This window comes from Galeopterus variegatus, unplaced genomic scaffold, assembly GCF_000696425.1.
Source record: "Galeopterus variegatus unplaced genomic scaffold, G_variegatus-3.0.2 Scaffold8039, whole genome shotgun sequence".
Taxonomy (NCBI): domain Eukaryota; kingdom Metazoa; phylum Chordata; class Mammalia; order Dermoptera; family Cynocephalidae; genus Galeopterus; species Galeopterus variegatus.
The window spans coordinates 45,657-72,940 of NW_007734150.1; the positions used below are offsets into that span (position 1 = coordinate 45,657).

At 48.3% G+C, this 27,284-nt stretch overlaps 1 protein-coding gene across 1 annotated transcript; it reads left to right on the forward strand.

Annotated features, from left to right (window-relative positions):
- Positions 1 to 16,154: 16,154 nt before the first annotated feature.
- TRIM26 (tripartite motif containing 26) lies at positions 16,155 to 25,350 on the forward strand. The gene is made up of 7 exons (XM_008592570.1): positions 16,155 to 16,592; positions 16,778 to 16,873; positions 18,271 to 18,501; positions 22,069 to 22,091; positions 22,565 to 22,680; positions 22,935 to 22,967; positions 23,890 to 25,350. Exons 1-7 carry the CDS (start codon positions 16,155 to 16,157, stop codon positions 24,570 to 24,572), a joined length of 1,620 nt encoding a protein of 539 aa, XP_008590792.1. The 3' UTR covers positions 24,573 to 25,350.
- Positions 25,351 to 27,284: the final 1,934 nt, after the last annotated feature.

Here is a 27,284-nt window from a genome sequence, read left to right on the forward strand (position 1 = left end):
TCAGCCAATGACCGCACTGGCCATCCCTATATAGGATCCCAACCCACGTCCTCGGTGCTCCCAGCGCCGCACTCTCCCGAGTGAGCCAGGAGGCCGGCCCTTGGTATTCTTTTTGATATTTCTTCCCTCCAGGTATAGTGCAGACACCTGACACATGAGGGTCTTCAGAGGAGAATGAGAGAGATCAGACAGTGACCTTCCTTAGGTTTTAGGGCCGGCTTGAGGGAAGAAGGGGTGAGGAGAATTCTAGTTTCTATGGCCGCTTCGGGAAAGAAAGGAGCAAGAGCAGGTAAAAGAGACCCTTCCACTTCTGCTGTTTTCTCAATTTTCAAGGTGCCGTATTTTGGGGTAGCATTTTCTGTACCATGCCATACGCAAATCATTTTTAGAGAACAGCATCTAGTTCTCCCTCAGTTTAAACCAGAGCTGTTCAAGGAATATACCTACTGAATCACCTTGCTTGGTTTAAGATTGTCATTTCAAACGCAAGTGATTATACCATACCCTCTGCCCTAATCAACACTTATTCACTATTTCAAAGCTTTACTTTTAATCCTCTTTACAACTCTATGAAGTAAATATAACTGTTATTTCCATTTTACAGAGGAAGAACGTATGGCACATGGAGGATGAGCAACCCCCACAACGTCTCACAGAAAGTGGCAGAGAGGAGCATTCAAGCCCAGGTAGTTTAGCTCCCTTCTAAGCAGCACCACATACTGCTCTGGCCCCTGGTATGACCACAGAACTGGAAAGCTGGAGGGAGGAATTTTAACTCTGCTTTCAGAACAGCCATGTGCACGGAAGACAGGCAATGTCTCAACTCTGGTGGAGTTTACATTGAGGGGAAGGACAATGGAAAATAAACACATTGACGAAGAAATGAACAAGGTGCTTTCAAATGGTGACAAATGCATGAAGAAAGTGAAACAGAATAATGAATGATGGGGAACTGGGTTAGAGTGGGTGATGGAGGAAGGCCTCCTGAGATGCCAGTTAAGCCAAGACATGACTAACGAGAAGCGGGCAGCCATGCAAGGAGCTGGGGCAGAGCGTTTCAAGACCAGAGTGGTTAATGCACAGGGACTAGGGAGCAGTGGCCTGGGGGAGGTCAGAGACATAAGCGAGGCTGTCATGTCAGGCCCCTCAGAGGCCTTTCATGTTTAACTGTGCGGGTGGGGACGCGACGGCCGGAGCATGCACAGAATTCTCGAGATAGGGGGACAACAGCTCAGCAGTACGAAATTATTTAAAGGGCATTTTATTTTTTAGTTTTTTTTTTTTTTTAGTGCTGGTATGGGGGATCGAACCCTTTACCTTGGTACTATTACACCACACTCTAAACAACTGAGCTAACCAGCCAGCCCTTAAGGAGCATTTTAAACACACTTTCTTCGCACAACAACTAAAAGCCCAGTTATCAGGTGGGTCTAGGATAGGCTGAGAAAACATCCAGGGCACAGGCTCGCCAGAGTTGTGCCCATCAGGTGAGGTCAGCACCCCTTCCAGCCCAGAAGGGATGCGTGAGTTACACCTCCGACAAAGGGGGAAAAGAAGGAGGCCGGGAAGGGGACAGGTAGCGGGGGGAAGGAAGGGGCGCGGGATGTAAAACATGGGCGTGGATTTTTTCTGAATGCCCCACCCCCTCCACGCCACACACTAAACTCGGGTATTCACTCCAAACTTCTCCAACCCCAGTGCTGAGGAGCGGAGACCGGGCAGGTTTTAGGGTTCAGGACTCTGAGCTCACCCAATCGTGAATATCCCCCGACACTTGCAATCCACCCTCTCACCCCCACCTAGGCAGGCGACCAGCGCCTCCACCTAGATCTGCACCCTTAGGAGCAGGAAACCGGCTGACCTGAAGAACCCTCGTCGCCTCTTCCCAGCCACCTTAGTGGCTGAACAGGGCGGCCGCCCCACGGGCCCGGGGCGACTGGGGGATTTTCATGCGGCGGTGCCCGGGACACAGCAACAGCGGGCCTGGGACAGCCCGCGGCGGGACAGGGTGTCGCGGCTGCAGAGCGCGCAGGATGCCCGCGCAGGCTGGCGCTGGGGACGCGTCGGCGTCGTCAGCTTCCGGGCCGTGGGCGGCTGGGACGAGCCCGAGCCTCCAGGAAACCTCCCCACCAAGGACCCTGGGAACCCGAGTCCCGGCCGGTCTTGCGGGCTCTGTGGTTTCTAATGTCAGCGCCGAGGAACGGAAACAGTCCTACTGAGCCGAACCCAGAACCCCAAGCTCCCGGAACCTCAGTTTTCCTTTCTGTCGAATGGGGACAATGCCTTTCTTGTTTAAGTATATTTTATGTAAAGCCCCTCACTCATCCTAGGTTCTTCGGAAATGGTAGTCAAGTTTTTGTAAATAGGCCGTTGAGAATATTTGCTTGTTAGGAGCCTGCCCTGCGTTGGAAGCAAATTTAGGTCGGTTGGGGACAGAAAGTCATACTTAAATGTTGAGCACCTGCCGAGCGCCACTTCGCCTCAAAGCGCCCTCTGGCGCCGATCCAGCACGGGCGGAAACTGGGAGGCGGGGGCTCTCGAGAGGAGCGGAGGGAATTCTTGTAACCCAGAATCCTACATGGGGACCTCATTAGGCGTTAGAATTCCGCTCCCTTAAAGCATGGAACCGGAACCCACTCTACGCGCCAAACTCGGGCTGCGGCTCCTGCGCAGCCTCCGCCCGCCTGATTTGTTTCCTTTTCTCAACCCCTGCTCCCCAGCCCCCACAGCTGCCTGGGGATTTGCCCAGTGATCAATGACGTAGAAGAGACTAAGATTCCCATTGGAAGGCGGAGTTCGGTAGGGGCCAATCCCGAGGCTGGTACGGAAGAAATCTCGGCGGAGAGCCCCGAAGAGCCGGGAGATTACGGGGCGGGGACGCGCTGTCGCGCAGGTTGCTGGTGCAGGAGCGGGACCCGGAACAGACCAACGCGGGAGAAGAGCTGCGCCAGCCTGGGGTTCGCGGCCCGGAGCGTGGGACCGGTGAGTAGGGGGAGTCCGAAGAGAAATGCAGCGAAGCAACCGTCTCACACAGTCGCCCCAGGGTTGGGAGACCAAACGCGGCCGCCGGGCCCGAGAGTAGAACGGGGCCAGGCCACCCGGTGGGCTCGACAGGGGGTCAAGTTCGCTGCGTCCTCCCGGCCAGCCTAATCCCGCCTGCGTGCTTGACCCTCCATTGGCCCCTTCCTCTTGGATCTTCGCTTTTCCTTGTCCATCTCAGACTCCAATTCATTCTAGTCTCCAGAGCCAGAAGTAAGTGGGGCCCGGATGACGGTCTGGTTGCTTGGAGCCGGCTGGATAGACGGCCAATCCGGCTTCATAACCAAAGTCATGTTTCGTTTCTTTCCTTTTTTTTTTGGGGGGGGTCAGGGTAAACCGGTTTAGCCCCACGTACTTGGCTCTGTGTATTCACTCTCTCCTCCAGTCCATTAGCATTTTTCCTGCTGATTTTCTCCCTGCTTGGCCTTAGAAAAAATATATGTAAATTTAACTTTGTGGAGTAAGTGGGATGGAAACACTTCCAAATTCTCAGTAGATTCCAGATTTTGACATCACAACGATTTGTGTGTGCTTCAAAAGCGGGGAAAATGACATTCGTTCATGCATGCCTGAACCTCCTGTTTAACTGTTAGCTAAAATCGTAACCCCTAGCATGTTTTTCCCCAAGTTTTAAAAATCACCCTCACAAGGTAAGCTTTTTTAATGTTCCCGAAATTTCCGTTTTATTTTTTAGTAGACGTTATTTTTTAGAACAGTTTTAGGTTTACAGAAAAATTGTAAAGATAGAACAGAGTTCCCACATACCCCAAACCGTTTCCTCTATTAACATCTTACATCAATGTGATACGTTATTTTTGACCAACGTCCATAGTGTGTTCAGATTTCCTTGGTTTTTACTAAGTACTTTTTCTGTTTCATGATCCCATCCAAGGTACCACATTACATTTAATTATCATGTCTCCTTGTGCTCCTCTTGGCTATGGCAGTTTCTCAGACTTGACTTGTTTTGACGACCTTGACGGTTTTGAGGAATACTGGTCATGTATATTGTAGGATGCCCCTCTGGGATTTGTCTGATGTTTTTCTTCTAAAACTGAGCTTATAGGTTATTGGGAGGAAGACCACGGAGGTAGATCGCCATTTTCATCACCATCATGTGAAGGGTACATATTATCAACATAATTTATGACTTGAGGTTGATTGATCTTAATCACTTGGCTGAGACAGTTTTTGTCAGGCTTCTCCACTGTAAAGTTACTCTATTTTACCCCCTTTGCATACTGATCCTCTTTGGAAGAAAGTCACTGTGCAGCCCCCACCTAAGGAGTGGTGAGTTATGCTCCTTCTCTTTGAGGGCAAGTGTCTACATATGTTATTTGGAATTTTTCTGCGTGGGAGATTTGTTTCTCTCCTCCCCCATTTATCAGTTTATTCAGTCATTTGTTTATATCAGTGTGGACTCACTCAGGGATATTTGTTTTATACTTTGGGTTATAATCCAATACTACTTTATTTTATTGCTGAAATTGTTGCAGCTTTAGCCATTGGGAACTCTTTCAAGTTGGCTTCTGTGCTCCTTCCTAGCATGTATTTTTATAGAGCTTTTTGACATTGAAACACTTTTAGCTATGTGACATCACTTGAACTTCAAACAGTTGGGTGAACTTGTCAAAACATTTTTCCCTTATTAAGAGGTAAGGAAACCGAGGCCCAGGGGCAATGGGTGACTTCTGAGATGTAACATCCTGCAAGGGAGCAATAGGCTGGACTCTGCCTGGGTCTGACCACCACAGAAGACACTGCAAACCTCAGAAGAGAGCCCATGGTCTGAATTGAGGCTTGTTAGGGTGACTTCAGACTTTGACCCTCCAGGATCAGAATAAACATGGAAAATGGGAAGAAGTTGATTTTGAAAAACAAAGGCTTAATTTGGCTGGCATCGAGGATGAATTAGAACTTGCCAGCTTTGGTAGAAATGGAATGTTGACTTTCCCTCCAGAATTGTGTGTGTGCGGAGGAAAGCTGGAGGAAATCTGGGTAAACTTTGTGGCCAAGAATGTCTAATCCTAGGAGAGCCCTCCGAGTCTGCTGCTGAAGTAAGATTGCAAAGTGGGAAAGAGAAATGTGGTGAAAGAGGGGAGAATGGAAAGGATAGTGGGACTTTGCCATCAGGGATTGACATTAATTTGCCAAACATTTACAGACCCCCTACTTTGTGCCAGATACTGGAGATAAAAACATCAGCGAGGTATGTCCGTTGGGTTCACATTCTGATTGGGGGAGAAGATGGGTAAAAATATCAATTGTGAAGCAGTGTGATAGCGCTATCACAGAAATACAGTGTATGCAGAGCTGCAGGAGCTAACCAGGGGAGGGATTCATTCAACTTGGAGGTGGGATGGGCACAGGAAGGACCTCACAGATAAGGGGACAGATCGCATTCTTCAAGGATGAACTGGGCCTGAGAGAAGAGTGTGTACAAGGGCATGGGTGAGGAGTAGGATTTGGGGCTAGATGGGAGATAAGTTGGGGCCGGATGGGGAGGGGAAGAGGGCTTGTGTGCCTGTCTGTGCAGTTTTGACTTCAGCTAGGAGTTTTAACAGAATAACAGAAAGAGGTCTGTGTGTTAAGAAGATGATCCTGACAGCACTTTGTAGGAGGTATGCCACATGTAACCAAATCTAAGATGCTGTCAGTTATTTTATGTGCCTTTATTTTATGTTCCACATAGAAAAAATATGAGGTTACTTCAAAAAGTTCATGGAACATTCGTATTATCTTTTTTTTTTTTTTTTTTTTTTTTTTTTAAAGATGACTGGTAAGGGGACCTTAACCCTTGGCCTTGGTGTTATTAGCACCATGCTCTCCCAAGTGAGCCATAGGCCAGCCCTTGTATTATCTTTTGATTCTTTTTCCACAAACTTTTTGAAGTGCCCTTGTATTTTACCACTTAAATTATGACATGCTGTTGAACACATTTCAGAGATGCTGAAATGTGATGACATAGGTGTCTCAAATTTGATGAACAGTTATTCCCTAACTGATGGTTTAGATCTCCCCCTCCCCCTAAGTATTAGTGGTTAGAATATCTCCATCTCAATAACATACAGATGAGTTCAATGACTCCATTTGTGATCTTGAAACTAAATTTGAAAAACTGGCCTTTTCCTACCTGATAGCCAAATTGTCAAAATAATAAAATAAAATAAAACAGATTCCTGACCCAAAGATTTCAGCTATGTTTATTCTGCCTTGGGTGCTTTTGATAACAGCAATGACTTTATTTATATTGCATATTAAATATGCTGGTGCATTTGCTGAACCCTTGTTCCTATCTGTCTTGTGAATGGCCTGAATATTTTCCCTATCCCCAGTTCTTCATGGTGATATTGAGGTCCAGAAAGGTCGAGAATCTAGCTCTGGGCTGCACAGCAGAGTAGCTGAGGCTGGATGAAAATTCGAGTGTTATAGTCTTAACCCAGGACTCTCACTTTCGGCTTTGGTTATAATGACAGCTAGGGGTGGAAAGTGATTCGGGCTGTTTCCTCACTCAATTTCTAGGAGCTGTGGGGAGGGGCTGTGATGGTGGGAACAGGTTGGAGATCTGTCATGTCCTGGCAGGTTGTATTCTACCTGTGAGGGTCAGAGAGAGAACTGCCACTCCGTGTCTACCTTTGTTGTAAGATATCTGTCTAGGTAAATAGGCTGACTTTTCTGCACAATGTCTTTGTGTATTTTAGCTCAACCTTCAGGATTCTTTTTTTTTTTTGTGTGGGTGACAGACAAGTCCAAACTGCCTGGGCAAATAGGTTATTTTTTAGTTCATGGGACTGAAAATTCAAGAGTAGGCCTGGCTTCAGACACAGTTTGATACAGGGTCTCAAAAGATGCCGTCAGGACCTGGTTTCTTTCACTTCATCTCTCTAGGTTGCCTTGATTCTCAAACAGCTAACCCTCTGGTTAGAAGATTGCTCTAGCAGCTTCAAACCGTATGACCTCACCTCTTGCAAGTTCCCAAGAAACCACAAGAATCTTTTTCCCTCGAGTGTTTCATCTAAGTCTCCTTGTGACTGGCTGTAGTTGAGTTATGTTCTCCCCCCTGAACCAGGCACGCCTGGGGGTGGGGCTGGGGATATGCATTCATAGAGGCTTCAGACTCTTCTCTTGTGCCAGCCTCTTACTGAGCGGGAGCTTCACTCTAAGCACATGATCCTCAAAGGACAGAGTAAAGTAACCAAAAAGTTACCTTCTTACCAAGGAAGAATAGAAGCTAGGTAGGTCCCTCCTCCCCAAAAGATAAACATTTACAACATGTACTAGCTGGTGGATCTAGGAGCACAATATCTGATCTGCTACCATAGCTGTTTCTTTTTTTTTTCTTCTTTCTTTCTTTTTTTGCCATTACACACACATGATGAGATTCTATTTTCCATCCACCAGATTGGCAAAAATTTTAAAGCTGACAATATCACTTGTTGGTGAGGCTATGGAACAACGTGAGTGCTCATAGTCTGCTGGTGGGAGCATACATCAGTACGGTCACTTTGGACACAGTCTGGCCTTATCTAGTCACATTGAGGATGTGTCTGTTTGTCTATGTGTGCTAGGACATTTATGCAGAAATGTTTACAGAAGCAGTGTTTGTAATTGTCTGAAGTTGGAAACAACCTAGATGGCCATCAGAAGTAGACCGCATTAAAGAATTATGTAGTTGTAGAGCAGTGATGAAAATGAACAAAATCAACTCACAATCATATGAATGAACCTCACAAACATGATGTTGATAGCCAAAAAAAAAGTATATGTGATATGATTTCATTCACTTGAGGCTGAAAACTGGGAAAAATAAACTATATTGTTTATGGGTGCATACCTACGTCTAAAACTAAAGAAAAAGGGAGGAGTGATTATCACCATTATAGTTTATTTCACAATAACCATTTTCTTGGACAAAGCTTTTCCTTCTCTTCTCATTTCTGTATGCTCCTAAAGCCAAACCTTGGATACCATGACCTGATGGTGATGTGCGGCTGCTGTTCTTGCTGCTCCAGGGAGTATGAAGAAATTGCCTATCTCTCTCATCATTTACCATCTTGCTGGAGAGAAGGGACAAGTGGCTGAGATTGCTTGCATTTCTTTAGTAGACACTTAAGAAGCATCTTCTGTGCATCAGATATTCTATGCCTTTATTATTCATTTCCTTGGCAAATTTTTATTGTCTATGTTGTGTCAAGCAGTGTGCTAAATTCTACGGATAAGACAGACACAGTCTCTGTCATTGTTCGGTTGGAAAAGCTGGTGTTAAACAAGTAATTATACTAAAGTCAGGACTTAATGATTGTAGAGAAGTACCAGGTGCAGAGTGGGATGCTTTGGGGCTGTATAAGGGAGAGTGCACGCGGATCCAGTCCAACAGATCAGGAAAGATTTGCCAGAAGAAGTGACTTTCAGCTGGGACTTCAAGCTGGAAAAGGAGTTTGCTGAGCAATAAAGGGATGGCGTTCTAGGCATAGGGAAGAGCATTTTCAAAGGGCTTGGGCAGGAAAGAGCATGGCACTTTATTCGAAGCATGGAGAGGGGTTTGGTTGCCCTGCGGGGATGAGTTTGAGGTGGGGAGTGGCAGGAAATGAGCTTGGAGACAAGGGCCTTGGTTACCTGGGGCCTCAGAGGGGAAGGGAAGGAGCTTTGACGTTATTCCTGGAGTAACAGAAAGCCTTTGAGGGGCTTTAACCAGAATAGTTACATGAGCAGATTGGCATTTTAACATGTGGTGGGGTGTGTTTAAAAGACAGAAGAAAGGCCAGAGTGACTAGGCCACTGAGAGCAAAAGGGAGAGGAGGTTTAAGTAAATGTGGAAACTCTTGAAGGTTTAATAATCCCCACAGTTGGATCTGATTTCAATTTCTTTTTTTTTTGTCCTTTTTGTGACCGGTAAGGGGATCGCAACCCTTGGCGTGGTGTCACCCACACCGCGCTTAGCCAGCGAGCACACAGGCCATCCCTATATAGGATCCGAACCCGCGTGCCGCTGCGCTCTCAAGCACTGCACTCTCCCGAATGCGCCACGGACCGGCCCTGATTTCAATTTCTTTTTTTTTTGTCCTTTTTGTGACCGGTAAGGGGATCGCAACCCTTGGCGTGGTGTCACCCACACCGCGCTTAGCCAGCGAGCACACAGGCCATCCCTATATAGGATCCGAACCCGCGTGCCGCTGCGCTCTCAAGCACTGCACTCTCCCGAATGCGCCACGGGCCGGCCCTGATTTCAATTTCTAAAGGATTATTCAGTTATGTCACTAGATGTAAGCTCTGGGAGGGCAGAAACTTAGTCGTTTTTGTTCCCTGTTGGAATCTCAGTGCCTAGCACAAAGTAGGTATCCAATAAATATCTGTTAAATTATGACACCCTACTGGTTAAACCCTCAGTGGCTTCCCAGGGCTGTTAGGATAAAGTCCAAAATTCTTAACATGGCCAACAGTCTTGCGTAATCTGTTCCCTCCTATTTCTCCACCCTCTTTCTGCTCAAGCCCCCAGAGTCTGCCCCACCGCACCCCACCTCTGGCCAATCCTCATTTCCTCAAACACAGCACTATCTTTTCTCTCCTGTGTCTGCGAGGCTAACGCTCCACATCACTCCCAGGCATGAGGAAGAGCTCATTTTCCAGGCACCAAAGTGCAGTGTGGTGGGGTGGAAGGAGCCCTGCCCTGGGAGGTGCACCTCATGCCACTAGCCTGGCCTTGCTGCCAGCCTGTTCTGCCACTGGGCATGTCAAGCCAAGACTCTGGCCCTCCCTTTACTCATCTGTAAATAAGGGGGTTCAGCTAGTGATTCGCAATCCTGGCTAGATATTAGAATCACCTGGGAGTTTTTTGTTTGTTTGTTTGTCTGGGCTCACCTCTAGAGATTCTAATTCAGTTGGTCTGTATGTTTTGAAGCCTCCCCAGGTGATTCTTATGTGTAGTCAGGGTTTTGAAGCATCCCTCCAGATGATAGATGATCAAGGATTCCTCCTTACATTCTGTGGTGCATAACACCAGACAACAACTGGGAATATTTTAGACAAGAGCTTGGTTTATGATTCAGCATCAGACAAATATCCAGACACAAATACAGAGAACTCTGGACTTTCCCCCAAGACAGGGCTGCCCAGTGGGTCAGCCACAGGACAAAGGCACTTTAAAGCCATGTCTCATCCACCTCCCAGCTGGCTGCTTCCTCATGCCCCTCTCTGAGCCCTGGGAATTTCCACTGTTCAGAGCATGTCAGGGCCTGGCCCCGGTGGTCTGCATGGCCTGCATTGCGCTTCAGAGCACCACTGATGCCCAGCCCTGTGGGGGGAAGGTGACCCACGTGTGACCACAGGAATGCACCATCCACTGTCACCTGATCTCCTGGGACAGCCTGGTGCCCACCCCACAGCCTCAGGGCTGTAAAATTTGGGGAGTCCAGGTCTTTGGCCTCTCGGCATGGGTGTGGCCACCTTCTCTAGTATGCACATCCAGATCACTGCACTTTTTGCCCTGAATTCTGTCCTCACCAGGTTTGTTAGAGGTATATCACAGAAGTTTACTTCAGAGAGAATTTGCTTATTTCAGATTCAGAAATGGAGCTTAATCTTGGGCCCCAAGAGCCCTTAAATGTGGTTCCCTCAGAGAATAGAACCCTAGGCTAAGTGCTTTGGGGCTACAGGAAGAAGGGCTCTTGTTTGGAGGCCCAGGCGCATGCTTGGAAGCAGCCTGGGGTAATCAAGAGAGCCCTGAAATGGTAGCTGGAGGCCAGGGTGCAAACCCAGACCCCTCCACTCATTTCTCTGGGCCTTGGAGTCCACATCTGGTATTCAGCGTCTTCTGGGATACCTCTCTGTGTGGCATCTGGGAGCCTGGGGCAGGCACTGGATGTGCTAGATGTGGGGTGGCAGAAGCCACAGAACCTGAAGGGAGAGTTTAGCACCTTCAAGAGCAAAAGTTGGCAGCTGTTAAGAAGGAATGAAATGGAGTCCTGATCCTTTCCCTCTGGAATTGGGCCAGGGCAGGGGCAGGGCGAGGACTGCAAGTGTCTGCCCATGAGGAACGGACATTCACAGCATTGCTTTTTGCTCAGCTAGATTTCGCAGCTCACAGTGATGATTCTTGCAGCCACATCCTGAGGTGTGCTGCAGGAAAGTACATGGTGTCACCTTGGCCATTCTGTTGACATATGCAAATTAGGTATTTATTCCAATCCAGAGACTCGCAGAGGAGGGGTGGATTTGGGGGAAAGGGAAACTCAGAGGAAGGGAGGGAATGTCTCCAGTTGCGCCTGTGAGAAGAGTGCCAGGACATTGCAGGGCTGGTCTTTTAGATATCTTCCTGGTTCTGTAGAATTACAACTACCTTCTGGTTTATTGAAGGGGCAGAAGAACTGCCTTGCCAATAGCCCTCACCCACCCCCCAGCAAGTAGTGTGTAATTCATGAAGTGACTCCTTTAGGCTTCAGAATTCTCATTTGGGTAAAGGGAATGGGGGTGAACTGTGTCATCTCTGAGGTTTTCTCTAGCTCTGACTTTGTATAGTTTCTGTCTGCCCAAAAGCCAGGAATGAAGAGGAAAGTAGAGTAATAGTTTTACACCTTATTGAGGAAAACTTTTGAGATAATCAGAATATGCTGAAGGCATAAATGGTAGAAAAGGCAAACTCGTAGGGGAGTGATAAGTTGGGGGGGGGGGTTTGGAGAGGGTGAATTTTGTATTGGATCTATTGGCATTGGATGTGGGGAAGGGAAGCAGTTATCTTCCCATGTCCCTCATACTCTACCCCATTTCCTCTAACTTGGAAATCTTGATATCCTCTTCCTGTCACTAAAAAGGAAAAACTGCTGTCCAGCAGGGATGCTTTATTGCTCACTCCGTGTGTTAAGGCTTGTCACAGCTAAGGCTAGGGTGCTTTTGGTCAATATCAGCAGAATGTATGCCCCTTTCCTTTTGTCAGCACTACTCAGCTTACAAAGCCCTTCCATGCAGATGATCTCATCTGAGCTTCCTAACAAAGGAGCTGGTATTAGACCCCATTTTGCTGTGTGCTCGGGTAGGGAGGAGAGTGCAGTGGATTGGGGTGAGCCATTGGCAACAGATGCTGCTTCCTAGCATGTGCTCTTGGGCAGGTTGCTTAACCCCACTGAGCCTCAGTTACCTCAGAAGAGTATCCTGACCATGAAATGTCATAAGATGAAGATATGGTGAGTCCTAAATAAATGTCGTTGCCAAGAAGTTGTTAGTCACCTGGTTATTGGGTTCCGGAGTCCAAACTTGAACCTGGATTGTCCAGCTCATGGATTTACTCCTTGGGCCTTACATGTATTCAGCAGTGCCACAGTAAGACATCTTTCATATACATGCTGTAATGTGTTCCAGATGCAGTCTGTATAACCGAGTGGTGGGATTGAGCATAGAAGTGGTACTGTGTTTTGTTTGTCTAGTTACAGCAGACTCTCAAAAACAAATGGTTCTATACAATTAACATTGTCTTCAGGTGCTCTGAATCCATTCATATGTTCAACACATGTATACTGAACTATAAAGTACAGTGATTTCTACATCAGTGACTTAAACATTTTTGGTGACCCTTTTAAGAATGTGATAGAAAACTTAGCCCCCTCTCCTTAGAAAATTTTTTTAACTTTTTATTTTGTTTTGCTGAACCATTTCAAATTAAGTTGTAGTCATGAAGCTCTAAAGACGGTTAGCATCCATTGCCTAAAAATGTAGATATTCTCATACATAACCTCAGTAAATACTATTAAAAAAGTAATTTCTTAATATGATTCAATACCCAATCTGTTTTCAAATTTCCCCTATAGTTCCAAAAGATTTTATAACTTTTTTTTGGTTAAAGACCAGGATCCAGTCAAGGTTAACACATTGCATTTGCATGTTAGTCCTTTAAAATCAAGAACAATCATTTAGAAATATTTCTATGACTTTTTAAAAGATCAGTCTAGTTGTCTTGTGGAATGTCCCACATTCTGGATTTATCTGATCATTTCCTCATGGTGTGGCTTAACTCCTCTGTCTGCACTTTTTCAATTGTAACATACTGCAAAATGTTCTTCATCCTTCATATTTTCTATGAACTGGAAGTTAGATCTAAAGGCTTGATTAGAATCATTTAGGTCAAACATTTTTGGCAAGAAAACTTCATAGGCAATGCTGTGTAATTCACATGGTACCACATTGGGAAGCCATATGCCAGTTTGCCCCTCTGTTCGTGATGCTGGGTTTCGTCACTTGGTTAAAGTGACCACTAGATCTCTCCCTTGTCAAGGTACATTAGGAAATAATCCAGTGGGTGCTACTTTGGCACCATGGGGTCTATTCTGTCCCCCCAAATCTTTCACCTAATGGTTTTAGTATTATTCATTGATGATCCTTGCGTTATTATAAAGGCAGGTGCAAAATGGTGATTTTCTAATTCTGTTATCCCTCCTCTACTGATTAGCTGATATTCTTCTGTAATCCCTAGATGGTTTTATTTACCTAGGATATATACAATAACTTTTACACAGTTTCAAGAGGTTTGAAGATCCATCGAAGCCCAGTGTGGAGCTTGGGTTAAGGTCAGCTCCAAGTGATGAAGGTGTCGTATTTTGTGTGGAAGGGAAGCTGTAGCTGAGTTCTTCATAGTTCTTTTATTCTTCCCCAAAGTAAGTTGCAAAATAAGTTTCCAACCCCAAAGGTAACACATGCTGTTCCCCAACAAAAAAAAACCCCTCAGCTTTTAAAAACTTGCAGACCATTCATCAAAGTGGCATGATAAAGAAATCGTCCAGGACCATCCCCGTTTCCTCTTTCCAAACCCTTGGTAGTACATTACTGATGAAAAAGTACTGGGCTGGCTTATTCCCTTATTAAACCAGAGAGTTGGGCCAGGCGATTCCTGGCATTTCTACCAGTCTTGCTACCATTCTAGGAACTTGATATTACCTTCATTTGCTAGTTAAATTCTTTGATCTCTTCATTTGAGCTTTGTACATATGTGTTTTTTTTTTTTTTTTTTTTTTTTTTTTAATTTTCATGTCCCTAATAGCTGATGACGCTGAGCATCTTTCCATGTGCTTATCTGCCTCCCATGGATGTGTCTTCTCTGGTGAAATGCCTTTTGCCCAATTCTTTTTTTTTTGTCTTTTTTTCCGTGTCTGGCAATGGATCGCAACCCTCAGTGTTGCCCCCGTACCGGACCAGGGACCGGCAACGGGATTGCAACCCTCGGTGTTGCTCCGGCACCTCGCTCAGCCAGTGAGCGGGAGCCGGTCTGTATGTTGGATCCGAACCCTCGGGCGGGAGCGCTGCCGCGCTTCCCAAGCGGCGCACTATCCAGTGCGCCACCGGGCCGGCCCTACATATGTGTTTTTTGACACTCATTACATCTCTTAAAGTCACATATCTAAGTCCATTAGTGCTTCCAGTTGGAATTTGTTATCAGCAATATAATAATCCCTTACATTTATATAGTACTTTCATCTCATAAAGCATTTTTTTATTGTATTAGATCCTCGAGGAGTAGACATTCTATTCCTGTTTTGTTTGCTCTTTGGGTCTTATAGACTGGAGTGGGGTGGGGGGTTCTATCTCACTAACGTCACTGCTGACAAAGGCACTGATCTCTCCTGTGATGGACTTTCGCTGTGTGCAGTCATTGATAGTATTGATTGCTGTGGTTCCAGTTGCTTCATTCCAACCTCGCAGTTACCCTGTGCCCTGCTGGCGGGCTCCTAGCGACTTCTCTGCTTGCCTTCTATGGATCTACAGCAGAGCAAGTCCCCCAGCCCCCAACCCAGGAGGATCTTGTTTATTCTGACTCTGGAGTACATGTGTAGCTGTGGCTGGTTCTGCTTGCTCCCTCTCTTGTTGCCACTTTCAGTTTCAACTCTTTCTCTCTTTGTGATTTGAACACTTACTGGATTTGGGAATCAGGGATTCTGTTGTCTCCCAGATTTCCTTCTGTGTGCCCGGCTTATGCTTAGTGCTTTCAACATAATACTTTCACATAACCTGCTCAGAAACCCTTGAAGGTAAGTATCACTCCCATTTTATAGATGGATAAATTGAGGCTCAGAGTACTTAATTGACTTCTCTGTTGTCACACAGAATCAGGGAAAGGAGGCAGCTGTTGGGTCAGATGTACTGAGTCTCATAACCTCAGACAGGGACTGGGCCAGGGCTGCAAAGGTAAACAGGAGCAGAGTCCTTTCTGTGTGTAGCTTCTGTGCTCCCTATCAGGGCCAAGCCTCATCAGCACATAGCAGCCATGGCCACCTGAGGATTCCTCCCATACTGGTTTCCCTCGTGAGCTCAACTAGGACAGCCCTTCCTTGTTAGCAGCAAAGCAGCCAGGCCAGCTCAACGGGGGTTGCAGCTGGGAATGAGTAGAATGAGTCCAGTATGGGCAGGCTATGCTGCGCTGGTGGGCTGAGTTTAGAGTCCAGCTTTCTAGGGGAAGTGAACCAAGCCCAAACCACAGGACAGCCCAGGGAAACCCTCATAAAGGGAGAAATCAGCACTCTGACTCTTGATGCTTGTTTAGTTTTGGTAAAGAACCTCAGTGCTGTTAGTTCTTGAAACCTGAAACCTAGAGGAGCAAACAAAAGATATCTCCTAACTCTGTCAGGACTCCATGAATGGGTGTGCGGCTTGTGCACTGCATAACTGAGGGAGCACCACGTACATGGTAGACACTGTAGATTTATATATTTATTATGACAGTTTTCCAGCAGGTTGTGATCAATTGTTCAGTTGTTCTCATTGATCATAATTGGTGCATTAGAGCAATTTCCCATCAGATGAAAGGGTCATGAGGCAGGACTGTTTTCGCAACAGCAAGTTACGGGATAGTGGCAGCCCTCCTCTTCACTCCACCAAGCTACTCTCTCTGGGCCTCAGAATCCTCATCTGTAAAATGAAGGGGTTGGACTAGATCAGTAAGGTTGCTTTTGCTGTGACATGTGTGAGCCTTGTAGGGGTTGGTAGTGGTTGTTGAGTGGCTAGGCGCTAGGGCTGGCAGCGCTGTGCAAGGCTGCCACCTCTGCCTCTTTACTGTGCCTGCTCTTGACTCCATGTCTGGTCTCCAAGGAAGGGAAACCCCTACCAGTGAACAGAGACCCCTCTGAGTTAAGGGCACCATGGCCACATCAGCCCCACTGAGGAGCCTGGAAGAGGAGGTGACTTGCTCAATCTGCCTTGACTACCTGCGGGACCCCGTGACCATCGACTGTGGCCACGTCTTCTGCCGCAGCTGCACCACCGATGTCCGCCCCATCTCAGGCAGCCGCCCCGTCTGCCCGCTCTGCAAGAAGCCTTTTAAGAAGGAGAACATCCGACCCGTGTGGCAGCTGGCCAGCCTCGTGGAGAACATTGAGCGGCTGAAGGTGGACAAGGGCAGGCAGCCGGGAGAGGTGTCCCGGGAGCAGCAGGACACCAAGTTGTGCGAGCGGCATCAGGAGAAGCTGCACTACTACTGCGAGGACGATGGGAAGCTGCTGTGCGTGATGTGCCGGGAGTCCCGGGAGCATAGACCCCACACAGCTGTGCTGGTGGAGAAGGCTGCCCAGCCCCACAGGGTAAGCCCTCCTCACCCCCGGAGGGCGCCTGCCGCCTTCCTTGATGCTCCCCTCTGCAGCCCTCTGAATGCAGGGCCTGGCTGAGACCGCTCTGAAGGTTTCTTGCTGGCCTAGGATTCAGCCTGATCCTCCCTCCTGCTCTAGACTGGAACATCCATCTGTCCCTACTGCTTGTCTTTCTACAGGAAAAAATCCTGAACCACCTGAGTACCCTAAGGAGAGACAGAGACAAAATTCAGGGCTTTCAGGCGAAGGGAGAAGCTGATATCCTGGCTGCACTGGTAAGTGAGGCTGTTAGAGGAAGCGCTGAGGCAGTTCGCCTGCGTGGGGCAGGGAGAGCCTGGGCGAGTACATGGCATCTGGAGGTGTTTCTAGGAGGCAGCTCATGGGGAGATGGACGATGGGCTGGCTGCTAGCAGACCCAGGTTTAGCCTATATTCTGTCCATCTCAGCTGTGTGCCTCAGGCTTTGGGCCTGTTTCTCATATGGCAGGTGAGTGGGTCACCTGGATGTCACCAGGGTCCCTTTCCTCTGTGATTGTCACCTCAGCTTCACCCACATCATGCAGCTACTGCTCTTTCACCAGGTGACTGAGGAAGGCCTGGCTTTCTTCTTCCTTTCAAAGAGAGGGAGAAAGATATGATTTCTGTGAGTGGAGGGGAGCCCCAGAGGGTTTGGCTAAGAGCTGAGAGGGAAGTTCTAAGGAAGGCCTGACCAGATCTGATGATGCTGATGGAGCAGGTCACCTCCTCTTCCACGCTCTGCGGTAGGGCTGGTGTGGTCATGGTACCCTTAGCTCATGTCTAGTGAGGACCAGGCCCACAGTAACCAGTGGTTAGAAATCAGGCAGCACATTGCAGGAGGGAAAACACTGATAACATGGTTCCAAATTTCCTGGGGAGTGTGTGTGTTGGGGAAGTGGGCAGTAGAGGGATGGTGGGGCCAGGCCCAGCAGTGAGTTATCAGGCCTTGAGAGAGGGAAAGGGTGAAGCCAGAGACAGTCAAGTGCAAGAGGCACTTCTAGGCCCTCGGTGTACATGGACATCTCCAGCCCACATCAGTCAGCAGGGGGACTGAGGACTCTGGCTAGACCCCAGCCTGGACTCAGCAAGGAGATTTGGAGGCAGGAAAGGACATGGTCCTGAGCACAGATGTTCCACAGTTTCACTGAGGGAAACAGGATGCAGTCCTACATGGCAGGGATGGGGGTGCACGTGGATATTTTATATATAACTGGGGTGCTGAAGAGAGGGTTGATCAGGCTTGATGACATTAATCAAGCAAAGCTTCCTGAAAGAGGCGACATACAGAGACTTTGTCTGGGAGGGAGAAGTGTGTCACGCATGAGTGAGACCAACAGAGTTCTTCTAAGAGCCCTGGAACATACTGGTTTACCTGGAGCAGGTAATGGGCTGACAGTCAGGCAGTGTCAGAGTGCTGATCACACAGTGGCTGAGCAAACTGAACTAATTCACTACTTATGTCCTCTCTGAGAAGATGAGGGTGGACCAGGAGCACTCTGCTCCTCCCACCCCAAACACTGTAGAATTCACGAATGGGGGTAACCAGGGGAAAGAGAAAGAGCTAGCTTTGTGCGCCTATTAATGCTGGGTCCTGGAGGCATCCTGCACCCCAAGGCGGAGGCATCACTCCCTTACCCCCTTCCTGCCCCCTGCAGAAGAAGCTCCAGGACCAGAGGCAGTACATCGTGGCAGAGTTTGAGCAGGGCCACCAGTTCCTGAGGGAGCGGGAGCAGCACCTGCTGGACCAGCTGGCGAAGCTGGAGCAGGAGCTCACAGAGGGGAGGGAGAAGTACAAGAGCCGGGGCGTCGGTGAGCTCGCTCGGCTGGCACTGGTTATCTCCGAGCTGGAGGACAAGGCACAGCAGTCGGCTGCAGAGCTCATGCAGGTGAGAGGCCTTCCCATGGCAGGGAGTCAGGGACCAGGGCACTAGGTCCCATCCCTGCCACTCACTTGTAGGACCTCGGGAGAGTCACTTCCTCTTGGAGCCTCAGTTTTCTCTCTCAAATATTTGGGTGGTAATCTTACTCTCTACTTATTCTATGGGTTATGTGAGCATAAAATAAGTGGCATGGTATCACTACAAAAAATAAATTTTCTACAATAAAAAATGTTTTAAAAAAAACATGTATTAGAAATGAAAGAGAAGGTTATTAATATCGTAATTACCATCCTCATCAGTACCATCATAAGCTCTTCTAACAAGTCACTAGTAGACACTTGTCAGGTGGAAGCTTTTTATGGTTCTGGAGATGCAGAAATATGTTCTAGTTGGAGGTAGCCAAAGGAGGGCTTAACAGTGGCACCCTGAACAGGGATCACAGCCTTTGGAGGGGTGGAGGGCTCTGTCTTCCCACCCTCACTGGCCAGGAAAGGAGTTTCTGATGGTCTCCCCCACATGTAGTGTTTGGGATGGCTGGGCTGTCTGTCAGCAGCAGAACCATGATCTCTATGAAAATGGGGTTCCTGGCCAGGGCAGGCCAAATCAATGGCCAGGAGGGGAGAGAACATAAGTATCCCCAATGCATGTGCCAGCACAGGCTGCATAAAGAGGTGGCCTCTGCCAGCCTCTCACCATTGTGGATTCAGATGCACAGAATGAGGACTGGGACTGGCATGGACTCTTTTTAGACTCTGTAGTCCAACCTCTCCTGACGAAGTCACTGAGGTCTGAGAGTGGAAGGGCTTTGTCCCAGACTGTGGGGCAGGTCAGGAATTGGGTCACAGATCAAGCCCACACATCCTGACCCCCCAGCTTTTCTTCTTTTCTCTCCTTTTGTCTAAAATGTCCCTCTGGTCCCCTCCTTTCCTCGATGTCATTTTGTCCCCTGAGATTTCTCTCATCAGACTCTTCGATGGGGTCACTTGCTGCCTCTCTCCTTACCCCTTTCCCTCTTCTCCTTCCCTTCAGGGGTGGATATGCAATTGTGCCTGGAACAGACGCACGCAGCCAAGGGTGCTTGTGGGGCTGAGATCCACTTGTGTCTACCTAGAGGGGTTACTTTTCCTAACCCACCCAGAGGAGTTGCCCTGAAAGCAGAGGCCCTGCCTGCAGTGGCTCGGAGCACTCAGGTTGAAGAGGCCCAAAGAGACACTGACATCCTCCCCAGGTTAGCCCTGGGTGGGCCTTGCAGGACCAAGTGGCAGCTCTGTGCCTCTGCCTCTCTCACTGTCCAGACCCATGGTCACTGTCTACACCTGTGAAGAACCTTCCTGATGTTCTCTGTTAATAACCAGGCATGTCCCATGCTGGAGATTGCTGTGATTTATTGCCCCAGCCCCACTGCTCTGCTCCGATTGCTTGTTTCACAACAGCCCAGGAACCTCATGGGTGAGAAAGGTCCTCCAGGCATCTCGGGCAGGTTGCTTCCCTCTGGAGGCCCTATGTGTGGCTGTAGCCTGGACTCCCCCATCTTCCTGCCCCTCTTTTGGCAGCACCGGCTCCTGCACTGGCTCTCAGTCCCATCCTCTCTGGGCTGTTCACACCCTTTACCCCTTAGATGACTCCTCTTTCTTCTGGATTATTCTCCCTTTCTACTGTAGCAACTCACCTGTCACAGCACATATCTGCTTGGTCCCTGGTCCCCACCCCAGCTGCTGCCCCGTTCCTTTGCTCTTTTACTCCACATTTGTCAGCAGAGCTGTCAGCATACACTGCCCCTTGTCGCCTCATACTCTGAAGCTGTTTTGAGGGGCAGATTAGAGGGATTTTTAGAGCAACCAGCCTCTGGGCAGTTGCTTCCTAGTGGGGGTGCGGGACGTGACTCTAACTTCTTGTCTTGCCTCCTCTGGAGCACAGCCCGCAGGTTTTCCTCAACTTTCTGAACAGTCATCAGCAGCCATAATTTGGTGATTCCGTTTGTTTCCCAAATCTTACCTACAAGGAAGCCAGCCTGCCCCTACTGCACTAATTCACTCTATTCCACTCTCTTCTCTTTAGCACTTGGCACTTACTGACACAGTAGGATATGTTTGTTCTGCTGATTGTGTGTCGCCTGCTAGAATGTCAGCTCCATATGGGTAGAGGTGGGTAGGGATTTGTGTCTTTTTTTTTTTTTTTTTTTTTTTTAACTGTTCTATCCCAGGTCCCAGAGCCTGGTACATGAGAAGCACTTAATAAATACTTGTGGAATGAGTAAAAGAAAAGCAAAAATCATTTAATACAGAGTGTTATGGAGGCTTTCGACTTACTGAAGGGAATCTAAGCAGCATCTCAGAGCCCCCTTCCCACTCACCTGTCCCACCACCTGTTTTCCCCCATCACACAGACAGCACCTCCCTCTTCCCTCCTGCTTAAACCATGGCCTGTCCTTGACCACCTTGACCAGTGTGCCGATTGAGTCTGGCTCCAAAATATGCCTGGAACATGCTGCTTCTCTCTTTTTTGTCTCCTTTGCCACCGCCTGCGTCCAGGCCATCTCTGTCTCCCTCCACAGCAGCAGCCTCCAGGCTGGCCTCCCCGAGTTCACATTGCCTTCCTTACTCATTCTCAGCAGGGCAGCCAAGCGATTGGTCACTTAGGGTTTGGCTAACTGCTGTACAGTGGCTCAGATAAAACAGGAGTTTATTTCTGTCTCAATTACAATTCAGAAGTGGAGGGTCTAGAGCTGTCAGGGGGGCTGTCCTTGAGGCTGTCCAGGGAGCTGGGTTCCTTCCAACTGGTTGTTCCACCAACTTCTAGGGATGTTGTCCTCAGCTGTGTGGTCAAAGTTGGGCTCACCACCACCATGTCCAAAATTCAGCCAGGGAGAAAAGAGGAAGTAGAAAGTGATTTTCTTTTCTTTTTTAAAGGACAGGACCCAGAAATGGTAGTCATTGCTTTCTTTAACATCTCATTGGCTGGAACTTAGTCATGTGACCAGACCTGGTTGCAGGGAATCTGGGAAGTGTAGTTTTCCTGGGAGGCCATCTGCCCAGCTATAACTCTAGGAGTTCTATTAGTAGAAGAAAGAAGAGGAGAATGGATCCTGGAGGACACTTAGCAATCTCAACCACATGTAAATCAGATCATGTATATCACTCCCCTACCTGAAACCCCTTGGTGGCTTTCCACTGTACATGGGACAAAATTCACACTCCTCACCACGCATATCCACTCCTGCGTGATCTGGCTGTCTCCTTTGCTAAGCCCTCTCCCATTTCACCTTCTTACCACTCTTCACCTGGCCAGTACTTTCTCATTCTTCAAACCTCAGCTCAAGTGTCTCCTCAGAGAGGTTGGCCCTGTTATATCTCCCCTGTCCCCCACCCCCCACCCCTGGTTGCTTCTGTCATTGTGGTTATTTTGTTCATGTTGTTTTACCCAGTGTCCCCACTGGAATGTCAGCCCCATAAGGAAGGGACGTTTGTTTTGTTCACTGATGTGTCCCCGCCTCTAATATATAGAACCTCCTGGGTACATGTGAATGAAATCTTATTTGATTCACATTGATAATTTTGCTTTCTTCTCTTCCAGGACACCAGAGACTTCCTAAACAGGTAAAAGCATTTCCTTTCCACAGTGTACTTCATTCTCTGTGCCTGTGTCCCTTCTCTTTTCCTCCACCACGGTCCATTTGAATTGATGGGGAGTGACATGGTACCAGAGGTACCCGCATCCCATGATGACCTTTTGGGAAGCAGGAGCACATCCATGAGAACTGGAGACTTCTCTCCACCTGAGCAAGTTCTCTGTAATCTCAGCTCCTTGGCCCAGTATCCACTCTCCTTGCTTGAGGCAGGACAGAGTGGAGAGGGAGAAACGTAGCTTAGTAGACAGCAGCTCTCTGGATGTGGAGTCAGCTGCAGGTCTGAAGCCCTGCTTAGCTAGTGTCTTTGGGCCCCTGTTTTTCTGTCTCTTGATTGGGGAGAATAATCATACTTTTCCTCCTCCCTTCATAATTGTCACGGGGATTGAGAGAAAAGTACGAAGAAAGGTAATAAGAGCTAAATAACAGGTTATGTCTTCTCAGGTATCCACGGAAGAAGTTCTGGATTGGGAAACCCATCGCTCGGGTGGTTAAAAAAAGGACCGGAGAATTCTCAGATAAACTCCTCTCTCTGCAGCGAGGCCTGAGGGAATTCCAAGGTCAGGATTGGAGAGAGCATTGGGGTGGGAGTCAGGAGAGGGGACCTCACCTAGAGGGAGGGTACCCAGCTCCCGACTGTCGTATTCTCCAACCTCACTAACCTCACTCTTCTGAGGGTCTCCTAGTTGTTGTCTCTTTTCTTCTTGGGTTCTCAGGGATGGAGCCCTGTCATGAAATTAACACTGCCCAAGTGAGAAATGGGCCCATATATTTGCTGGGCTTGAGGGTCATTGCTATCCTTTTTTCTCCTCAGGGAAGCTGCTGAGAGACTTGGAATATAAGACAGGTGAGTGTCCAAAGGGTTGTTCCCAGATTTACCTGAAATAAAGAAAACACCCCTCCAGAGATTCTTCCTGCTCCCTCTGCCCCTGGGTAGTCCTTTCTCTTTTGTAACAGGAAGTATTTTCCAGCTGTAAACCTGAAGCTCTTTCCCTCCTTGCATTTTCTGATCAATCTACTACTCTTTAGTCTGCAATGGAGGCCTCCACTTGATAGTCTGACCCTTCTCTGCCAGATATTTTGTTATTCTGTCCTCATAGGTTGTCTTAGTCTGTTTTCTGTTGCTATAACAAAATATCTGAAGCTGGGTAATTAATGAAGAAAAGAGGTTATTTTGTCTCACGGTTCTAGAGTCTGGGAAGAGCAAGGTCAGGCAGCCACATCTGGCTGGCTTCTGGTAAGGGTGTCATAACATGGTGGAGGAGCAGAAGAGGAAGCGGGTGTGCAGAAGGCATGTGGCGCTGTGTAACAAACTGCTCTTGTGAGCACTGATCCAGTCCTATGAGAACTAATTGAGTCTCGTGAGAAAGACGTTAATCCGTTTTATCGACTTAATCACCTCTTAAAGCCTCTACCTCCCAATGCTTAACATTGGCAAGTAAATTTCAACTGAGTTTTGGCAGGGACAAACCATATAGCACAGACCCTGCCACCAGTCCTTTCCGTGTGGCTGAGTTTCTTCTCATCTGCCTGACCACATGGTTCCTGTATTCAGAGCAAACAGCAAGGGCAACCTAAGGCCACCGGCATTCTATGCCTTAGTCCCTGCTGTGTGCTCCCTGTCAGCCCTGCCCGCAGGTTGTGCACTGCATATCACTATGGGCACATAGACAAAGGTGCGAATGGCTGTGTGGTGTGGACACCATGGAGACTGGAGGCCCCCTCTCGGCTCACCAGTGACACTGTTATTTCTTCCCTTGTGCCCACAGTGAGTGTTACCCTGGACCCGCAGTCAGCCAGTGGGTACCTGCAGCTGTCAGAGGACTGGAAATGTGTGACCTACACCAGCCTGTACAAGAGTGCCTACCTGCACCCCCAGCAGTTCGACTGTGAGCCGGGGGTGCTAGGCAGCAAGGGCTTCACCTGGGGCAAGGTCTACTGGGAGGTGGAGGTAGAGAGGGAGGGCTGGTCTGAGGATGAAGATGAGGGGGATGAGGAGGAAGAGGGGGAGGAGGAAGAGGAGGATGAGGAGGCAGGCTATGGGGACGGATATGACGACTGGGACACAGATGAGGACGAGGAGTCGTTGGGTGAGGAAGAGGAGGAGGAGGAGGAAGAAGAGGAGGAAGTTTTGGAAAGCTGCATGGTGGGAGTGGCCAGAGACTCTGTGAAGAGGAAGGGAGACCTCTCCCTGCGGCCGGAGGATGGGGTGTGGGCACTGCGCCTCTCCTCCTCGGGCATCTGGGCCAACACCAGCCCTGAGGCTGAGCTCTTCCCGGCGCTGCGGCCCCGGAGAGTGGGCATTGCCTTGGATTATGAAGGTGGCACTGTGACTTTTACCAATGCAGAGTCACAGGAACTCATCTACACCTTCACTGCTACCTTCACCCGGCGTTTGGTCCCCTTCCTGTGGTTAAAGTGGCCGGGAACACGCCTCTTGCTGAGACCCTGAGCCCTGATGCCTGCCCTGGCCCCACACCCATGATGCTTCACTTCTCTGGAATTCCAGGACTCTTGACTGGGGAGAGGGTGCCCAGCCACAGCACCTGGAACAGGGCAGACGAGGGACCCCATGTTCACTGCCACCCACTTTCCCATCTCTGTGGCCCCTAAGACCTCTCAGTGCTGTTGCCCTAACCAGGCTCTTCTCCCACCTCCTGCTGGCTTCCTGTGGGAACTTCTGGCGTTGGAGTCCATGAGGGCGCTTTTCCCTCTTTTTTGACCACTGCCTTTGCCCCTGCTTTGTATCTTTGTTGAATAAGGAGCCAAGGCAACATTTTCTTGCTCAGTATGGCATCCTCTGCCAGCTGGTGAAACAAGCAGTTGTTTACACCTAAGACCGTTTTGCTGCTGTTAAACCCCTGTAGGTTCACCCTGCCCAAATCCACTCTGCTGCCTTTGTTGGCATTTTAAACAGACCTACCCCCACCCCAACTCAGAGTTAAACATACATGAAAATGCTGAAATTAAACTGAATGAAAATCCACTGAGGCTTCCCAGGCCATTTCAGTTAGCTACCTGGCGTGCCAGTGGAGACCATCTCCTTGTGAGGCCCAGAATGGGGTCCATGCTTCTCTGAAACCAGGGCTGAACATACATAGTTTCCATAGCAAATGAGGTGGGACTCTTTGGAGCCAACTGTGGTCTTGGGAGAAGGATCTAGATACATGTGGCTTTGGGGTAACAGCTGTGATCGTTGATCAATAAATTGTCTCTGTGGATTGATCCTTGTGAAGGGAGTTTTTAAAAGAGTCCAGAACATCCTGCTCTTGATCAGTGCGTCTGAGAACACCAAGGCAAATATCCAGTCGAGCAAAACCTCTGCCTCAGGAGTTCTGACCAGTTTCCCCAGCAGGGTATTGAGCTTCTGTCCCTGGCCCAACTCACTATCCAGGTTCTACTTTCCTAGGAGAGGGAGTGGGGATGGGAAGACAGGGCAGTGTAGGGGGAGGAAAGGAAGGCAGCAGGAGGCCACACAGCCCACCAGGTCTTCATGTCAGAGAGCAATTAAAGTGTCTCCTTCTTGCCCACAGACCCACCCCGAGTTGTAGCCTTCTTGTCCAGGTACCTCTAGTGCCCACCATATACCTCAGGCTCCCTCTCCAGCCACATTGGTCTCCTAGTCTTTGTCCTTCCCCATTGCAAGTGCACTGCCAGTCCCCTGCTTGTCCAAGTGTTAACTCCTCCCCCTGCTCTGGGACTGCTCCCAACCACCCTGGATCTCTTAGCCCCTGCGTTGGCTCAGAGTTGCCCACTTTGTACATTTCACATACTGCCTGAGTCACATGTACATCTTATTTCTGCCTCTAGTTTTATAAGTTCCTGGAGGGCAGATACCCTATATATACTTCTCTTGTATTCTCCATGGTACCTAGTGCAGTGCTGGGCACAGAGAAGGTGCTCAATAAAGACTTGAATGAATGTCCTGGAGATACATAATATATATATTTTTTTAGTTATAACTCAGATGTCACCAGACCTCAGTCTGGCTATAGAGGGTCCATTGATAGCAGTGGCTCAAGGTTTTTCTTGTGTGTCTAGAACCTTGTGACTTGACTTTCTGTCCTCTGTTTGCACATGTGCTGTCATATCTGGAAGTCCCCAAAGGAGAGCCTCCCATGAGGCACAGACCATCCACCACTGAGGTTCCACCTTGTTCTTCCTCCCCTGCAGTGTTGCCCCAGCATGTGGTGATTCTCCTTGAGTAGGGCAACATCCAGTACAGCACACCCCAAATCCTTGGAAAATAAGCACTGCCCCAAAGAAAATATAACCTACAGAGGTCTCATCTTCCTTCATAAGACATTCAACTATTTAACCATTTCTTGTCTGCTCTTTCTGCTTTTTTTAAATTGTCATCTTAAAGATGGAAAAGTACTCTGCTCTTCTTGCCCCTTGCCACAGCATACACTGTTCCCACCCATCCCCATCCCTTTAGTGTGGTCCTATCACTGGATAAGTAAGTATTCTGGTCTAGCTGGGTAGCTCAGTTGGTTAGAGTGTAGTGCTGATAACAGCAAGGTGGGGGTTTCAATCCCTGCACCAGCCAGTCGCCAAAAAAAGACACAAACGAATAAGTATTCAGTATGTTCATTATTGTGTATTTGTAAAAGCTGTTTGTAGCTGGGCCTGATTACACATAGCATGTGGCTATGATTACTTTTTCTTCCCGTACAACTTTTTCTTCCCTGGAGTTAATTGCCTTTCCACCCCTTTTTGCTTCGTTTCCTACATTCTTACTACTAATTGAACTCGCAACTCTTCACCAGTTGCCAAAAATCACAAGATGTTCAGTGATCAGGTGCTCGTCCCAGTTTTGGCTTGATGCATCTTTTCTGAGGCCTCCTGACCTTGAATCTGGAATAGTTGCTCCCCAACCTTTGCACAGCTTCCTGGGCCTCCCTTCACCCTTATGCTGGGGGTTCAGGATTGGTTCTATTTCTTTATCCTGTGTTGTTCCTCGTCTTAATGTGCTTCATTCTGGTGAAACATCCAGTAGCTTTCTGAGAAATGGTGCATGGAAGTTGAATTTTTAAAATCTCGAATATCTGGAAATATCTTATCCCACCTTGACCCTTATTAGATTTACTAGGTATAAGATTCTTGGTTAGAAACAGTTTTCCTTCAGAATGTCAAAGGCATTGCTCCACTGCCTTCTAGTTTC

Excerpts from the sequence above, each read along its gene's own strand:
- TRIM26 (XM_008592570.1), top strand. The coding sequence starts at position 16,155 with ATGGCCACATCAGCCCCACTGAGGAGCCTGGAAGAGGAGGTGACTTGC. Across the intron at positions 16,593-16,777 it reads AGGCTGCCCAGCCCCACAGG|GAAAAAATCCTGAACCACCT; the intron begins GTAAGCCCTCCT and ends GTCTTTCTACAG. Across the intron at positions 22,681-22,934 it reads AGGCCTGAGGGAATTCCAAG|GGAAGCTGCTGAGAGACTTG; the intron begins GTCAGGATTGGA and ends TTTTCTCCTCAG.